General features: G+C 49.2%; 1 protein-coding gene and 2 pseudogenes across 2 annotated transcripts; 2 read left to right on the top strand and 1 right to left on the bottom strand.

Annotated features, from left to right (window-relative positions):
• The first annotated feature begins 3299 nt into the window (after nucleotides 1-3299).
• LOC100342244 (serum amyloid A-4 protein) lies at nucleotides 3300-9405 on the top strand. Of its 2 annotated transcripts, XM_002721361.5 has the most exons (4): nucleotides 3300-3455; nucleotides 4232-4326; nucleotides 7731-7869; nucleotides 8290-9405. In XM_002721361.5, exons 1-4 carry the CDS (start codon nucleotides 3445-3447, stop codon nucleotides 8450-8452), a joined length of 408 nt encoding a protein of 135 aa, XP_002721407.2. In that variant the 5' UTR covers nucleotides 3300-3444; the 3' UTR covers nucleotides 8453-9405. The 2 variants fall into 2 exon arrangements, with proteins under 2 accessions (XP_002721407.2, XP_008273343.1); XM_008275121.4 differs by lacking the exon at nucleotides 4232-4326 and having other exon boundaries at nucleotides 3335-3455.
• Nucleotides 9406-10784: 1379 nt separating this feature from the next.
• Nucleotides 10785-16345, bottom strand: LOC108178973 (transcription elongation factor SPT4-A-like; annotated as a pseudogene).
• Nucleotides 15628-18488, top strand: LOC127487661 (casein kinase II subunit alpha' pseudogene; annotated as a pseudogene).
• The last annotated feature ends 153 nt before the right edge of the window (nucleotides 18489-18641 follow it).

The raw sequence follows: 18641 nt of genomic DNA on the forward strand, positions 1-18641 counted from the left end.
AGAGTTACTCAGAGAGAGAAGGAGAGGGAGAGAGTGAACCATCTGCTGGCTCACTACCCAACTGGCTGCAACGGCCGGAGCTGCGCTGATCTGAAGCCAGGAGCCAGCAGCTTCTTCCAAGTCTCCCATGCAGGTGCAGGGGCCCAAGAACTTGGACCATCTTCTAATGCTTTTCTAGGCCATAACAGAGAGCTGGACTGGAAGTCAAGCAGCCAGGTCTTGAACCAGCACCCATATGGGATGCTGGCCTGCAGGTAGCAGCTTTATCCGCCACACCACAGCACCAGGCCCCCAACTACTTCTGAAAGAGAAGAGTAACGCGGGCAATTAGTACGTGAATGAAAGCCTCAGTAAGTACACAGAGAATCACTGGCCAATAGAATAAAAGTCTCAGAGCTGGATACAGAAGAATATGGGAATGGAGGGCATGGTGGAGGCGGCAGGTGAAAGTAGCAAACAAAACATGGGCCCTTCCGAGCAGGCGCTTATGCCTGGCATCTGAGAAGCTCCCGTCCCTGGTCGGGTCCTGACTCCAACTTCCTGCCAGCGCAGCCCCTGGGAGCTGCTGGTGATGACTCAAGTAATTGGATTCCCATCCTTGACAGCACGGCTCCTAGCTCTGGCCAAGGCCCAGCCCCGGCCATTGTGGGCATCTGGGGGAATACTCAGCAGATAAGAGCTCTCCGTTTCTCTGTCTGTCTGCCTCTCTCTTTGTCTCCCTGACTTTCTGCCTCTCAAAAATTTTTTAAGATTAATTTATTTATTTGAAAGTCAGAGTTACACACAGAGAGAAGGAGCATCAGAGAGAGAGAGAGAGAGAGAGAGAAAGGTCTTTCATCTTTATAAAATTAGTTTTCTTGGGGCCGGCGCCGCGGCTCACTAGGCTAATCCTCCACCTAGCAGCGCCGGCACACCGGTTCTAGTCCCGGTCGGGGCGCCGGATTCTGTCCCAGTTGCCCCTCTTCCAGGCCAGCTCTCTGCTGTGGCCAGGGAGTGCAGCGGAGGATGGCTCAAGTCCTTGGGCCCTGCACTGCACCCCATGGGAGACCAGGAGAAGCACCTGGCTCCTGCCATCGGATCAGCATGGTGCGCCGGCCGCAGCGCGCTGGCCGCAGCGGCCATTGGAGGGTGAACCAACGGCAAAGGAAGACCTTTCTCTCTGTCTCTCTCTCTCACTGTCCACTCTGCCTGTCAAAAAAAAATTAGTTTTCTCATATTTTGTTGTAGTTATGAAAAGCTAATACACTACCATTTTGTATAAGTACATGCTAAGACTTTCTAATATTTTAGCCATTTTGTATGAGTTTTTTTTTTTTTAAGATTTATTTATTTGAGAGGTAGACTTACAGACATTAAGAGGGAGAGACAGAGACAAAGGCCTTCCATCAGGCAATGGCTGGAGCTGGGCCTATCCAAAGCCAGGAGCCAGGAGCTTTTGCCGGGTCCCCCACGCAGGTGCAGGGGCCCAAGTACTTGGGCCATCTTCTAATACTTTCCCAGGTCATTAGCAGGGAGCTGGATCAGAAGTGGAGCAGCTGGGACAAGAACCATCTCCCCTATGGGATGCCAGTGTTGCAGGTGGCGGCTTTACCTGCTATGCCACAGGGCTAGCCCCCACAAACCCTCATACATATTTTAATGAAAAGGGGGATCTTATCTTTTCTTTCTTTCTTTCTTTCTTTCTTTCTTTCTTTCTTTCTTTCTTTCTTTCTTTCTTTCTTTCTTTCTTTCTTTCCTTTCTCTTTCTATGTTTCCACTTATCTGTCTACATCAAGTCTACTGCCTGAATACATGTACTTTTGATCTTTATGCTATATTCCCTTCCTTCTGCTTCTCTCCCAGATTCATCACCTTGTCCCATGGCTGGTGGAGCAAAGTCATGATTATCCTTTATCTTTACTTTCCTTAGAAAGGAACCACAAGAGATAGTCAAACATCTCATTTGCTAATTCCTACAGTGTAGTATCTATGTGAGGTTTCTAAGAAAATGGAGAGAGGGCAAGAGTGAGAAGAGAGACAGTGAGAGAGAGAGAGAGAGAGAGAGAGAGAGAGAGGAAGTGGCGGGGGGAGGAAGAGGGAGAGAGAGAGAAGGGAGAGAGAGGGAGAGGAGGAGAGTTTCCATCCACTGGTTCACTTCCCAAATGTCCTCAAAGGCCAGTTCTCAGTGAGTCTGGGCAGAGCCGGAACAGCACTCCAGATGTCCTAGGTGGGCGGGAGGAACCCAAGTATTTGAGCCCTCACTGCTGCACTAAGGGTTGCATGAACGTGGAAGCTAGAGTCAGGAGCCAGAGCCAGGAATCGAACTCAGGTACTCCAATGCGGGAATGAATGTCGTAATTAGGCCAAGAGGTCACCACTGTATGTGCCATTTTTGGGAAGATCCCCTCCCAAACAGTGATGAGAATAGAGAGCCACAAAGTGGAAAAGGAGTCCTGTCATCCCACACTTGGCTTTACAAATACAACTCCTTTCTGTGATATCAGAAGATAACAAGGGGCTGGCGCTGTGGCGCAGTGGGTTAACGCTCTGGCCTGAAGCACCAGCATCCTATATGGGCACCGGTTCTAGTCCCAGCTGCTCCTCTTCCGATCTGCTCTCTGCTATGGCCTGGGAAAGCAGTAGAAGATGGCCCAAGTCCTTGGGCTCCTGCACCCGCGTGGGAGACCTGGAAGAAACTCCTGGCTCCTGACTTCGGATCAGCACAGCTCCAGCCATTGTGGCCATCTTGGGAGTGAACCAGTGGATGGAAGACCTTTCTGCCTCTACCTCTCTCTGTAACTCTGTCTTTCAAATAAATAGAATAAATCTTAACGAAAAAGAAGATAACAAGATGGGGAAAATGGCAGTTAGGAAAAACTGCCAGAAAACCAACACGTGGATGACCCAGTTTAGAAATTACTTGTTGATAAGGAAACACTATTACCCAATATGCTAAATTTTTTTTCTCTCTCTCTCTCTTTTTTTTTTTTTTTTTGACAGGCAGAGTGGACAGTGAGAGAGAGAGACAGAGAGAAAGGTCTTCCTTTGCCGTTGGTTCACCCTCCAATGGCCGCCGTGACCGGCGCACCACGCTGATCCGAAGGCAGGAGCCAGGTGCCTATTCTGGTCTCCCATGGGGTGCAGGGCCCAAGCACTTGGGCCATCCTCCACTGCACTCCCTGGCCACAGCAGAGAGCTGGCCTGGAAGAGGGGCAACCAGGACAGAATCTGGCGCCCCGACCGGGACTAGAACCCGGTGTGCCGGCACCACTAGGTGGAGGAGTAGCCTAGTGAGCCGCGGCGCCGGCCAAATTTTTGTTTACTGGGAAAAAATTGAGCAAGAAGGACTTTGCCAGGAGAGGGTGCTGGATTTAAAGCCCCTCTCCCCATCTCTGCCCGATGCCAGTAAGCTCCTAGCGGCTGCTCTGTGATGAGCGGGTGCCAGCACTTCTGCTCCAGCTGGAGATGCGCAGCAGGTGAGCCTCTCCCAGGGAGCACTTTCTCCCGTTCCACTCTGCAGAGCCTTAACTCACTTGAGCGCTGAATTCCAGGGGAGGAGAAGTTGTCGTTTCTACTTCTTCATGGGATCAGTGCTGACCAGAGTAGAACTCAAGAAATGCTTATTGTTTGACTTTAGTCTACTTAACTGGGCATACACTGGCCACGGACCAATAACACTAGAGACACGGGGCTGAGAATTAAGGGTTTACACTAAAATAAAAAAAAGGATTTATTTATTTATTTATTTAAAAGGCATAATAACACAGAGAGGGAGAGATTTTCCATCCACTGGTTCACTCCCCAAACAGCTACAATGGCTGGGGTTGGGACAGACTGAAGCCAGGAGCTGGGAGCTTCTTCTGGGTCTTCCACACAGGTGCAGGGGCCCAAGCACTTGGGCCATCTTCCGCTGCTTTCCCAGGCCATTAGAAGGGAGCTGGATTGGAAGTGGAGCAACTGAGACTCCAACCAGCACCCATACGGGATGCTGGCATCACAGGCGGCAGCTTTACCCGCTGCATCACAGTGCCAACTCCCAAAGCAGATTTAAGATCTCTTTCTCTCTGATTCTCCCTCTCTCTGTCATTCTGCCTTTCACATAAATAAATATAATTCTTTAAAAAGCTCCACGCATTTTGATCTTCTCATATACAAGAATGGAAAAGGGGATCCAGCTGTCTTTGAAATTCAAGACTTCCAAACAGATGCACATTTTGACGGTGACTCTCTGTTCCTCTTTCTCTCACGTCAGCACAATGAGGCTTGTCACAGGCATTGTGCTGTGCTCCTTGGTCGTGGGAGTCAGCGGTGAAGGCTGGTTTTCATTCTTTAAGGAGGCTATACAAGGTAAGAAGGCTGGAGCCTCAAAGCTTCATCCAGCTGTCCCCAAGATGCCCTCTGAGCAAAGGACACACACTTGCTGATGTGTGTGTTCCTCAAAGGCACTGTGAATGGGCTGGTGCGGAAGGGTGGTTCCCCGTATCTGGTTCCCTGCCAGATTGCTCTGACTCAGCACCTTCTCCTGGAATCTCCAGACCAAAGGCGAAAAGTGCTGTGGACCCAGCATGGACTGCTGGCACAGCGTGCAGAGAGATCAGGAATTCCGGGGGGCAAGTTCCCACCGTCGAGTTTACAGTCTCAGAATGTAGCCGTGCACTCTGCCCACCCAGCCTCGGGCTCTACTCCAGGGAGGGAGTGTGCCTGGAGAGAGTAGATGAATGCCTGTGCCGAGAAGCCCCGCCCTTTAACTCAGCGCAGGGCCAATGGCTTTCAGGCAGTGCTCATGGAAATTAAGCCCTAACTCCCATCCTTGCAGTGAAAAGAGCAAATTCCCATGCATCAGCCACTCAAAAGCTGCAATGGGACCAGGAAACTGACTTCCGCATTTCCTCATGGGCAATGAAGCTTTTAAAATGGCCAGTTTTTAAAATGGCAAAATCATGTTAGTTTTTGGAATATTTTGAGCATCATGAGCTATTAATTTTGTCATTTAGTTTCCATAGTTTTCAAGTTGCTGCCTGGGTTGCCAACATCCTATATTGGAGTGCTGGCTCAAGTTCAAGTTCTTCTGCTTTCAATCAACTTCCTACTAATGCATTCTGGGAGCAGCAGAAGATGGTTCATGTGCTTGGGTCCCTGCCACTCATGTGGGAGATTTGGATTGAACTTTGGGCCCCTGGCTTTGACCTGGCCCAAGCTCAGCCATTGTGCACATTTGGGGAGTAAAGCAGCAGATAGAAAATTTCTCTCTGTGTCTCTTGCTCTTGCTCTCACTCTGCATTTCAAAGTAAAAGAAAATAAACTTTTTTAAAAAGGATTTATTTATTTATTTATTTGAGAGGCAGAAGGAGAGAGAGACAGAGGTTTTCCATCTGCTGATTCACTCCCTAAATGGCTGCAATGGCTGGAGCTGGGCTGATCCAAAGCTGGGTTCCAGGAGCTTCTTCAGGGTCTCCCACGCAGGTGCAGGGGCCCAAGGACTTGGGCCATCTTCTACTGCTTTTCCAGGCCATAGCAGAGAGCTGGATCAGAAGAGGAGCAGGCGGGACTCCAGCTGGCACCCATATGGGATGCTGGCACTGCAGGCGGCCGCTTTACCTGCTAAGCCACAGCACTGGGCCTGAAAATAAACATTTTTTTTTATTTAAAAATCAGTGTTGTCAGTCTCTAAAATTTCTGTCATTCTCTTGGGTGTGTAGTGACATCTCATTGCTATGACACCCTCCATAAATAGGAAAAGGAATCCAACCTACATCAAGTGCTGTAATATGCTAGCATTTTATGTATATTATTTTATTTTGTCATATCCTCTACCAGAGGGGTAAGTACGATTATCCCCATTGAAAGAGAAGGAAGCTGAAGCTTAATTGGCAGGAAAGAGTTAAATGTCTCCATTCACGCCCTTTAGGTAAGTCTGCTCATTCAGATCCTCTGGAGCCCTCTCAGGCACTGCACCTCACCATTATTGCCTATTGCAGCCGTTTTCCTGTGCCGTGTGTACCTGTGCCTTTCAGATTCATTCAAGTCACAGTTGCCTTCATTTAGCTGGGAAGGATCTGTCTGGATCTCCCATCTGTAGGCTCATTATCAATCCTAACATCCATTACACAACTGTCCACCTCTTCTTTATATACAGCATGCACAGACCCATACAGGAGGGCCGACACATGGCCTTGGGCACCACAGCTGTCAATCAGTGCGATCTAAATGGATTCCCTGAAAAGCATCTGCAAGGTGTCCGGCACGTAACAAATCTTCCCAGGCAGACGAATCAATTAATTCACAGGCTTTTATTGGGGTTCCGCTCCCGGGCGAGGTTCCACGGCCCCAACAGAGCAACAGAGCGGGGGCCGGGGAAATGGCGCGTCAGAGATTGGGAGAGCTCCTTTTATAGATTCAGGGCATGGGGGTTAAAGGTTGAGGCGGGTCTGATCCTCATTGGTTGACCTTTAGGCACCCGCAGGGACCTTGACAAGGACTTTTCTTCCCCGCAAGTACAGGTAGGGACTTCCCATTCCGGGAAGTATAGGCCTTCCCTCCATGCGGATCCCAAAGCTACCAGCATCTTTTTGTACGGGTGCCCAGGGAAGCCATCCAAAGGAAGGGATGATGATCCCCTGCATGATTCCAAAGGATGACTTTTTAAAAAAAAGATTTATTTATTTATTTATTTGAAAGGCAGAGTTAGAGAGAGGCAGAGAGAGACAGAGGTCTTCCATCTGCTGGTTCACTCCCCAAATGACTGCAACTGCTGGAGATGGGCTGATCTGAAGCCAGGAGCCAGGAGCTTCTTCCAGGTCTCCCATGCAGGTGCAGGGGCCCAAGGACTTGAACCATCTTCCACTGCTTTCCCAGGCCATAGCAGCTGAGACTTGAATCGGCATCCATGTGGGACGCTGGCACTGCAGGCAGTGGCTTTACCCGCTGCGCCAAAGCACCGGCTCCTCAAAGGATGACTTTATCAAGAGTCAAAATCTGGAAATCGTGCCAGCGCTGTGGCTCACTAGGCTAATCCTCCGCCTTGCGGCGCCGGCATACCAGGTTCTAGTCCTGGTCAGGGCGCCGGATTCTGTCCTGGTTGCCCCTCTTCCAGGCCAGCTCTCTGCTGTGGCCCGGGAGTGCAGTGGAGGATGGCCCAAGTCCTTGGGCCCTGCACCCCATGGGAGACCAGGAAAAGCACCTGGCTCCTGGCTTCGGATCAGCGCGATGCGCCGGCCACCATTGGAGGGTGAACCAACAGCAAAAGGAAGACCTTTCTCTCTGTCTCTCTCTCACTGTCTACTCTGCCTGTCAAAAAAAAAAAAAAAAAAAAAAAAAAAAATTAAAAAAAATCTGGAAATCAGGGGTCAGCGCCATGGCACAGTGGACTAAGCCTCTGTCTGCAGTACCAGCATACCATAAGGGTGTTGGTTCGAGTCTTGGCTGCTCCAACTTGGACCCAGCTCCCTGCTAATGGCCTGGGAAAGCAGTAGAGGATGGCTCAAGTGCTTGGGCCCCTGCACCTGTGTGGGAGGCCTGGAAGAAGCTCCTGGCTCCTGACTTTGGATTGGCCCAGCTCTGGCCGTTGCGGCCATTTGGGGAGTGAACCAACAGATGGAAGACCTCTCTCTGTGACTCTGCCTCTCAAACAAGTAAAATAAATAAATAAATAAAATAAAATAAATAAATAAATAAAACCCTGGAAATCACTGGAATGTTTTTCATCCTTCCGCTTCTCCAGTTTCCTTTTTGTCCGTTTCTTTCCTTCCCAGGGGCTGGGGATTTGTTCAAATCCTACTGGGACATGCGAGAAGCCAATTATCAACGTTCAGACAGATACTTCTACGCGCGGGGAAACTATGAGGCTGCGCAGAGAGGTCCCGGGGGTGTTTGGGCTGCGAAAGTGATCAGGTAACGCAGCTTCCTGCGGATGCCGGGCAGGGAGGGGCTGGCCGAGCTGGTCTGCCTCTCACCGCTCCTGCCTGTAGCTCCTCTTCCTGCCCACACTCTTCGCGTCTGGGTGGCTCGGAACAAGACTAGGGTTGGTGAGAACGTGCCTCCTCGCACCCCAAAACTGAAAGTGAAAAGCTGGGCGGGGGAGCCAGGCTCAGGGTTGGGGTGAGGGTGGGGTGGGGTGGGGGTTGTCTCAAAAGTGCCTTGTTGCAGGAGGTAGAAAGAATGCACCGATTTAGGTCTTTGCCCCAAAGGGTAGAACTGACTTTCCCCACTTTCTCTTAGTCCTTTCTTGGATGGGAGGGGAGGAGGGAGTTGGGAGGTGGAGCTGGCTCAGCTGAGTCAGGAGATAAATCCGCTGTCTCCCTTGAATTCCAGCAATGCCCGGGGATATCTTGAGGACCTCTTCAACCGGTATTATTTCGGAAGCAGCAATCACAGATTGGAGGACTCGCAGTCTAACCGGAAAGCTGAGGATTGGGGCCGGAGCGGCAAAAACCCGGATCACTTTAGACCTTCTGACCTGCCTGAGAAGTACTGAGTTTCCTGCTCCCTCTGCCCTCAAGGTGTAGACATTCATCTATGTGTGTGAGAAGGGCCTGGGGCACAGCGGGTAAAGCTGCCACCTTCGATGCCGGCATCCCATATGGGCGTCAGTATGAGTCCTGGTTGCTCCACTTCCGATCCAGCTCCCTGCTGATGGCCTGGGAAAGCAGAGAACATCCAAGTGTTTGGGCCCCTGTACCCATGTGGGAGACCCGGATGAAGTGCCTGGCTTTGGCATGGCCCAGCCCTGGTCGTTGCAGACTTGGGGAGTGACCCAGAGGATGGAATAAACTCTCTCTCTCTCTCTCTTTCTCTTTCTCTTTCTCTTTCTCTCTCTCTAGCTCCGTCTTTCAAATAAATAAATAAATAAATATAAAACAAATATGGCTGTCACCACAAGTTTATGTAAAGATGCAGCTGCACTGGCCCTTGGGGTCCTTTGGCCAGCTCTAACAAAAAAGAAAAGGGCCGAAGGGAAAAGACAGAAGTTCCTGCAGGAAGCAGCGTGGCAGTCTCAGCAGCCCAGCATTCACACCTCAAAGTGCTGTCCATGCCCCAGTCGCTGTGTAGGTGGTCCTAGTGTCCCACCCTCTGGAGCCACCCCAGTCTCAAAACATCGAGTAATGAAACCTTGGGAGGATTTTCACACCCAGGAAAGTGTGGGGAAATTAGGCACACGTGGCAATTCAAAGATGGCGCCCAAAGGAAGTAAGGTGGGCAGTACCCAATGTCGTTTACCACCAAAGCTGATTGGCCGCGCAGCATCATGGGAGGTGATGACAACTGATGACGAGTGTACAGACATATGGCTGGTCCTGTAAAAAGTCGCCCTGTAAAATGACCTTTTAAGTAATTGGTTGGTCCTTAAGCCCTGCCCCAGTAATCATGTGGTCTTGTGCTTTAAAAGGCTTTGCCATGTGCCAATAAACGGAGTTTTTGCTTGCTCGACTTGACTCCCCACTGCGTCTGATTGTCTCCGGGATCGGGAGGCTGGGGAACGGGTGAGCGAGCGGCGCACTTACCTTTCTTCGGACCCAGTCCATCCTCGTTTGGGTGGACTAAGACCCAGCAGGAAAGCTTCTGTTCAGAAGAGCTAGAGGAGCAAAACGGTGGAAGGGGATCCTGTGCCCATATAAACCCCGGTCTAACATAAGCCAGGCACACACTTTCTCTCTCTCAGACTCACCCAAAGAGCCGCCTGTCTGGCTTGTTGGATGTGATGTGCCCCTGGGGTGCATTAATTTCTCCTCCAGGCTCTTGCCTCACCAGAGACCAGCATTCTAAGTACAACTGTGTGTAAGGTGCACAAAGTGATGAAATTCATTCAAAATGTGAGCAAATGAACACACACACACACACACACACACACACGAGCATGGGTTGCCCACACAGAGGAATATCCAGCTGTAAGTGGCCGTGAGCCAGAAGATTGTCTGAACGGAGGAGAGGTGGGGAAAGGGAGAGATAAAGGACAGGGCACCTCTAGCCATGGTCTATGGTAGGACAGGGAGAGAGAGAGAGGAGAAAGACCCCCCTAGTTGTTGGCCTCCTTTATGAGGAAGGAAGCGATGTCTCTCCAGGTGTGAAAACACCTGGAAATTAATGACGCCACCACAAGTTCCACTTGGAGTTTAAATTCCATATTTTCATGGACCCCTCTTAGGTCCCTGATGAAGTAGAAAGCATCCTGGGGAAGGGGGCGTTTTTAGAAAAAGATTTGAAAAGCAGAGTTAGAGAAATAGAGAGATAGAGAGGGGTATCTTCAACACATGGATTCACTTCTCAGTGACTGCAATTGCTGGCGCTGGGCCAGGCGGAAGCCAGGAGCTTCCTCCAGGTTTCCCACATGGGTGCAGGGGCCCAAGCACTTGGACTATCTTCTGCTGTTTTCACAGGCACATTAGCAATGAGCTGGATTAGAAGTGGAGCAGCCAGGGCTTGAACCAGCACCCATATGGGATGCTGGCATAGAAGGTGGTGGCTTAACCTGCTATGCCATGACACCAGCCAAAAGGGGGCATTTTGATTGACAAGTAGGAGGATAGAATTACATATGGGGGTTTGCAGTGACTTGCAGATCTTAAGTAACGACCTGCCTATCCCACATCAGATGTACTACCTCATTAACTTTGCTATCTTGCTTACCACTACCCTCTGTCTTGTCTGCAATGCTTTTCTTTTTTTTCTCTCTCTCTCTTTTTTAGAAAGCTTTTATTTAATAAATATAAATTTCATAGGTGCAACGTTTGGATTATAGCAGTTCTTCCCCCCATACCTGCCCTCCTACCCCCAAACCATCCCACCTCCTGCTCCCTCTCCCATTCCATTCTTCATTAAGATTCATTTTTAATTGTCTTTATATACAGAAGATCAACTCTATGCTAAGTAAAGATTTCAACAGTTTGCACCCACACAGACACACAAAGTATAAAGTACTGTTTGAAGACAAGTTTTATTGTTAATTCTCATACTACAACTCATTAATTACAGAGGTCCAGGAGCTGGTGCTGTGGCGTAGCGGGTAAAGCCGCCACCTGCAGTGGCAGCATCCCACATGGGCGCCGGTTCGAGTCCCGGCCACTCCACTTCTGATCCAGCTTTCTGCTACGGCCTGGGAAAGCAGTAGAAGATGGCCCAAGTCCTTGGGCCCCTGCACCTGTGTGGGAGACCTGGAAGAAGCTCATGGCTCCTGGCTTCAGATCAGCGCAGCTCCAGCAATTGTGGCTAATTGGGGAGTGAACTAGCAAATTGAAGGCCTCTCTCTCTCTCTCTGCCTCTCCTTCTCTCTGTGTGTAACTCTTTCCAATATATAAATAAATTTAAAAAAAAAAAAAAAGGACAGAGGTCCTACATGTGGACAAGTGCACAGTGACTCCTGTTGTTGATTGAACAATTGACACTCTTATGAAATACTTTTCTTACAGCAAGACAAGGCCCTCTATTCCAGCCATCTCAGCTAACCAGGGACTCAAGCTATGAGGCACACCTGCCCTCCCACAACTGAGCTTGGTGTCCCTGGAAGTGCTACTGCCCAGTTGGTTGCATCCTGTCCACTTTCTGTGTCCAAGTCTTGTCCCCAGCTGCCTCTTCCCAGAGGTACATTGCGCTGGGAAGCCTGATCCCAGGAGTCCTGTGTTAGAACCTGTCACCTTGAACTCCAGCTTATTTCTAACCCAGCACCAGCACCTGTCCCTGACACAATTTGTAACTAGACTCTGCTCATTTCACCTAAGGAGTTCCTCTCATGTTAGCTGCCCTTACCTTTAACCTTGTTGTCTTTCAGTTCAAATAGAACTCTACGTCCTGTTCTACAGGGGAGGTGAGTCACGTAGATGGACACTTGCAACCCAATTTAATAAAAGCCTCACCAGAAGCACACACTAGCGGCAATACAAGCTCTGCTGGGGCGTAGGAAGCCAGTGAATAGCAACGGTAATAGCTGCCATTAAAAACATAGCTGGGGGAGGGAGAGACAGTGGGGAGAAGTGAATGTCATTATGTCCTTAAAACTGTATCTACAAACTATATCAAAGTTGCTAAAACTATTTAAAAATTAAAATTTAAAAAATAACAAAAATAATAAAAACACAGCAGATGTCAGACTGTGCTCCAGAAAGTATTTGAATAGCGCTGCGCCAATCCGAAGCCAGGAGCCCACTCCAGCCTGGTCTCTGTCCCCACTGCTACTGCAAAAAACTCTTGTCGCCATTGACCTCCATGTTGCCCAAAAAAAACCCTGACACATTTCTCTTCTTACATCATTAGGTCTCAAAGCTACATGCGATGCACAGCTGTCCTCCTCCTGCTGATAGATTCCGTATCTCCTTAGTCAGCTCTAGAGTAACCTCACACCTGCCCAGTTACTCTCGGGCTAGCACACCAGCCATAACCACTTCTGTCTCTCCCCTGCTTCAAATCTTTCAGCGAGAACTCCTGTTTACCCCAGAAGAACATCCACATCCTCATCTTGGCCTTCACAGCCCAGCGTGAGCTGCCCCTGGCTGCCTTTCAGCACTCACACTGTCACTCTGACCACTAAACCAAGCTCTTATTTGCCACAGGGCCTTTGCATGTGACATTCACGCTGCCCGGAACACTCTCCTGGGTGGTTTTCACATGTGTGTCTGGCTCTTAGCTTGAGGGTCTATCCTAAAATTCTTCTTTTTTTGAGAGAGAGAGGCCTTCCCTGGTTGACCTACCATGGATATTCTTTACTTCTTACTAATTTTCAGTATGTGGGATTATTTCATCATTTTTTAACTTTTATAAACTTACAGAATTATCACATTGCTTCAATTCTAATAGCAGCAACCCTGAGGGAAATGGGCAGGGATAACCCTTCCAGCTTTACAGACAGAGAACAAGGAACAGGGAGTTCAACACAGGACACTGGCAGGATTTCTGTGAAACTTTATGTAACTGAGAATTTCGGGTGAATGTCTTATTCTAAAACAAATTATTCCCTTTGGCCAATAATGTGACACTACTTAAAGTCCCTCAATAGGGCACAGGAGGAAAGAAAAAGGCCCACCTTCCACAGAGGCACAACCACAACAGACCAAGAGGTCTGAGGGTCTCAGGGGAATGTGAAGTGTGGGTAAGTGGCACTGGCCTAAGATGTAGCAAGAACAGTAAAAACCAGACAAGGAAGGGAAAAAAATTAAAACTATGGGCAAGGGGCAGAGGGCACCAAGAAGCCTCAGGAGGTCTTCAAGGGGCACACATGGGCCAGTGTAGAGGACACAGACACAGCCACTGGACACCGGGACTGCGGGCCGAGGGGTCACCTAACCTCTGGTCAGCAGACCTTCCCGTGACACCCACGGAAACACACAGGATAGACTGTGACCCCAGAGGCTCAGAGACAGCCAGCAGGGAGCAGAAGGGCCTCTGCTGCTCTGGACAGGCCCTTACAGGGCAAGCTCTCACCATGCCTAGAGAAACAGAGAAGGAGGCAAGACGTGTCTCACGGTCTTAAGAAATGTCTAAGGGTTTGCATTCGTTCGTATTCGGCCCAGATGCCAAAAAACCAGCATCCTACTCTCCCCTCCATTCAGTCTCCGGGGCTCCACCAACCCAAACCCCTCCCAACCCCGCAGTGGTCCACAGACTGTGAAAAGGCCCAGGGACATGAGGCACAGCTCTCAAGAGTCTGCTGAGGGGCTGGTAATGTGGTATAAAGTGGCCGCCTGCAGCGCCGGCATCGTATATGGGCGCTGGTTCAAGTCCCGGCTGCTCCACTTCTGATCCAGCTCTCTGCTATGGCCTGGGAAAGCAGTGGAAGATGGCCCAAGTCCTTGGGCCCCTGCACCCACGTGGGAGACCTGGAAGAAGCTCCTGGCTCCTGGTTTCGGATCAGTGCAGCTCCGGCCGTTGCTGAGTCTCAGAGTCGGAGAGTGGGAATATTTGAAGTTCCGCCCATTTACTTCCACAAAAGAAAATAAGCAGAGACAGGAGGTGGAGAGCTAAGGTGCCGGCTGCCCTGCATCTTGCAGTCTTTATAACCGTGTCTCTGGATGTGTAGGCTGCTCCTCGGCTTTTCAGCTCCCACACGATTCCTGTGGCAGGTTGGCAGGTGACCAGTGGCTGACACCGCATCCATACCTGGCTTAAAGTTGCTGACTCGTGGCCACTTGGAGACCCAACTGTCTTCTGGATGCATCATGGCAATAGTTCCATGAAAGGAAGAGCAGGTGCAGTCATATGCTGCCCCTCGGTTACCCCTCATCTGTAGGTATGCATCACCATGGTCACAACTGCCGTATTCAATCTGGTCTATAGTCTTGACCAGCGAACCCAGCAAACAAGCCCGTGGATGCCACAGGTCCTACAATACAGTCTCCAGAGCCATCTGCTCTGATCTGTTTTAATACATGAGTTTATTCTTTTTTGTTTGTTTGGATTTGCTTTTGGTCCACCTTCCTCCTTACATTATAAACTAGATGACCCAAGTGACCATTTTTGTTTTGTTTGCTCCTAAATACCCAGTACTAAATGCCTGACAACTAATGGATCCCAACAAATGCTATCGATTGATTGAATGGATGGAGGAATAATTGAAGGGTGGGCACTGTGGCATAGTGGGCTAGGCCTCTGTCTGCAGTGCCGGCGTCCCATATGGGCGCTGGTTTGTGTCCCAGCTGCCCCTCTTCTGATCCAGCTCTCTGCTTAAGGCCTGGGAAAGCAGTAGATGATGGTCCAAGTGCTTCAGCTCTGCACCCACATGGGAGACCTGGAAGAAGCTCCTTGCTCCTGATTGGGTCAGCACCAGCTGTTGCAGCCATTTGGGGAGTGAACCAGCCTTTGAAAGATCTCTCTTTCTCTCTCTCGCTCTTGCTCTCTCTTTCTGCCTGTAACTCTGCCTCTCAAATAAATAAATAAATCTTTTTATTAAAAAGAAAGAATATTTGAATTAATCTACTAACAAAAAAAGGTTTCCTTCTCAATATAGACAGGTCTAGTTTTGAGGAGCAGGAAGGACGTGAGATACTAAAGAAAAACGGAGAGGTGTAACAGGTGCACTGAAGCCTAGCGGAAGCAAGAGGAGGAGGGATTACACCCATCACTGATGGGCTCTCCTCCAAAGGAGTAGAACCATCTCTTCCTCTGGGAAGGGAAGGAAGGCAAAGAGAATGGAGCCAGAGGAGGTAGAACATTTGGGGTGTAGGATAAGAGAACTGAGGGAGTTGTGCCTGCTACTCTTGTACATTACTGCTCCCAGGATACATCACATTCCACTGGATTTGCCCACTGTAGGGCGTGTAGGTAAGAGATCAAAGGGTGAAAATCACATCTATCCTACTGTGTGTCATCATTGTGTCAAGGTAGCTACTACAGCTCCTGGCACAGAGAAGATACTTAGTCGACGTGTGCTGAAATGAGTGAACAAAACAGGAGAAGGGTATTCTTCAGAAGTCCATGGGCCCGAGAGGAAGGTTTTGGAGTTGTAGAAAGTACAGATTTTTGGTGCAGGTTTTGTTCTGCAGAATGTGGTAATGAGTCACTTTGAAATTACTATGTGAATCTATATCAAAATCTATACTAACATAGCAGCCAAAATGACAAAATTTCACTTTCGCATAGAAACTATTCTATTTTTTTGAAATGCTTTGTGCACTCTCATAGAAATGAAAATTGTGAACTCCTGATATAAATAAACCATTAGTCATAATGGTATCTGATGAGAAGCCTTGGGAGAAAGTAAGAAATATTGAATTTCAAAAGTTTTGTACTGACTACCGTGGAGACAGCAGACTATAAGACACATAAGGCTTAGTCCATTTTCTGTTGCTGTAACTTAATACCACAGACCGGGTGATTTATAAAGAGAGGTTTATGTAGGTTACTCTGTAGGCTGGAAAATCCAAGAGTCTGGTGCTGGTATTCGGTGAGGGCCTTCTTGCTGCCTCACACATGGCAGAGGGCATCACACAGCAAGACACAAGAAGTTTAATAGCTTGTAATTTTTTTTTAATTTGCTTATTTGAAAGGCAGAGAGATAGAATGAGCTGGGGGTGGGTTTTGGGCTGGGAAATCCATCAGCCGATTCCCTACCCACATGCCTACAACAGCCAGGGCTGGGCCAGACTGAAGCCAGTAGCCAGAAACTCCATTTAGATCTCCCGCAGGGGTGACAGGGACCCAGATACTTGGGACATCATCTGCTGCCTTCCCAGGCATGTTAGCAGGGAGCTGGATTGGATAGCTGGGACGTGAACTGATTCTACGATATAGGATGGGGGAATCCCAAGGGACAGCTTAACCTGCTGTACTACACCTGCCGCTCTTCCTCTTCCTATAAAGCCACTAACTCGAGCCCCCCTATGGCCTCATCTAATCCTAATGACCACCAAAGGCCCTATCGAAATCCACGAACTTTCTAGGCTCACATTTTTTTTTTTTTAAATTTTTGACAGGCAGAGTGGACAGTGAGAGAGAGAGACAGAGAGAAAGCTCTTCCTTTGCCGTTGGTTCACCCTCCAATGGCCGCCGCGGCCGGTGCGCTGCGGCCGGCGCACCGCGCTGATCCGATGGCAGGAGCCAGGAGCCAGGTGCTTTTCCTGGTCTCCCATGGGGTGCAGGGCCCAAGCACCTGGGCCATCCTCCACTGCACTCCCTGGCCACAGCAGAGGGCTGGCCTGGAAGAGGGGCAACCGGGACAGAATCCGGCGCCCCGACCGGGACTAGAACCCGGTGTGCCGGCGCCGCTAGGCGGAGGATTAGCCTATTGAGCCACGGCGCCGGCCCTAGGCTCACATTTTGAAATCTCTAATTAAGGGAAAGAAAAGTCAGAGCCGCTGGCAGAGAAAAATATGCTTTATTTACATACAAATTCAATATTTACGGAGTTCTATCAAAGCACATTGTTACAAAACCTCCAATCAATCAATGGTTCTCTTGTTCCTCTCCTGAAAGGGTCAGGGGAATTGCCAGTAACTCCAGGCTGGGCCCAGCATACCTGGATCCTGCTCGGCCTGACCTGGGGAAGTGCCAGGAAGCATAACAATCTCAATTTACTTCCAGGTAGAGCCGGACTTAGTACTGTCCAGATGGTGCCAGAGTTCTTTAAACACCTCACCTATTCACCATTCCAGTAAAAGTGCTTGCCAAACTCATCCATCTACCCATTCATTTAGTCAACACCTTTACAGCACTTCTTGTACAAGATGGGAACACTTCTAGGGCCTGGCAATATAGAAGGGGTAAGATTGACAAGAACAGGGGTCCCATTGGGAGAGTTATTATCAAGATAGCGAGGACAGAAGATAAATGAATTACATTCTATTGTGCACTGATTTGTTTATGTGCTATGCTGTTGCCAAGTTTGGGTGACAGCTGTGCAGCACATGGCTGGGAAGCCAGACACCGAATCCTCACTGTCCAGATTTAGATTTCTTCTTTGTGCTGGACTTTGTAGTAGCCGAGTGGAATCATGGAAACATGCACATGCTAAGTTGTTAAAAAGTAGCATTTTTAATGATAGCTATTGTATTGCCATATGTTTGTATATTCATGTAGGTACACACTTAGAAAACAGATTGAGGTGCCGCCATCTTGGCCACAGCCTGGGGCGCGAGCCAACCAAAGGCTGCCCGCCCCACCGCCCTGCCGGCAGCTCCAGGGCTCCTTCTCCTCCAGCGCCCAGCTGCCCGACGCCCCAAGGCTCACAGCCAGAGCAGAGGTAATCAAGATGATTACCAACTGGTTGGAAAACTTGGTCGGGGGAAAAGTATAGTATTTGAGGCTATTAACATCACCAACAATGAGAGCGTGGTTGTAAAAATGCTGAAGCCAGTGAAGAAGATAAAACGAGAGGTTAAGATTCTGGAGAACCTTCATGGTGGAACAAATACCATTAAGTTGATTGACACTGTAAAGGACCCTGTGTCAAAGGCACCAGCTTTGCTATTTGAATGTATCAATACTGCAGATTTTAAGCAACTCTACCGGAGCCTCAGACTTTGATGCCCGGTTTTTTATGTATGAACTACCTAAACCACGACTGATAGACTGGGGCCTGGCAGAGTTCTGAGGTCCTGCTCAGGAGTGTGTTGTTCGTGTAGCCTCGAGGTGTTTCAGGGGACCAGAGCTCCTCGTGGACTATCAGATGCATGATCACAGCTTGCACACGTGGAGTTTGGGTGCATGCTGGTACGCATGATCTGCGGCAAGGAGCCTTTCTTCCACGGGCAGGACAACTATGACCGGCTTGTTCGGACTGCCACGGTTCTGGGTACGGATGAGCTGTATGGGTATCTGAAGAAGTCTCATAGACCTAGATCCACACTTCAGTGATATCCTGGGACAACATTCATGGAAATGCTGGGAGAACTTTATCCATAGTGAAAACAGACACCTTGTCAGCCCTGAGGCCCTAGGTCTTCTGGACAAACTCCTGCCATAAGACCATCAGCAGAGACTGACAGCTGGAGGCCATGGAGCACCCGTACTTCTGCCCAGTGGTGGAGGAGCAGTCCCAGCCTTGTGCAGCTAATACGGTGCTCTCCAGTGGTCTAACAGCAGCACGATGAAGACGAGAAAGTGATGGGTAATTTGGCATTGATGTTTGCCAGTAAAATCAACCAACCAAGAACAAATATTGAAGGAACACTACAGTGTGATAAAAGAAATTCTGCTATTCCTTCTAAAAAGAAGAGTAAAGGCCTAAAAGCAACTCCCCAGTA

Source organism: Oryctolagus cuniculus, chromosome 1, assembly GCF_964237555.1.
Source record: "Oryctolagus cuniculus chromosome 1, mOryCun1.1, whole genome shotgun sequence".
In the NCBI taxonomy this organism is placed as follows: Eukaryota; Metazoa; Chordata; class Mammalia; order Lagomorpha; family Leporidae; genus Oryctolagus; species Oryctolagus cuniculus.

Bases quoted from the DNA above. Each gene is read 5' to 3' on its own strand.
- LOC100342244 (XM_002721361.5), top strand. The intron at 4,327-7,730 runs GTAAGAAGGCTG...TTTCCTTCCCAG, and splicing joins CTTTAAGGAGGCTATACAAG to GGGCTGGGGATTTGTTCAAA. The intron at 7,870-8,289 runs GTAACGCAGCTT...CTTGAATTCCAG, and splicing joins TGGGCTGCGAAAGTGATCAG to CAATGCCCGGGGATATCTTG.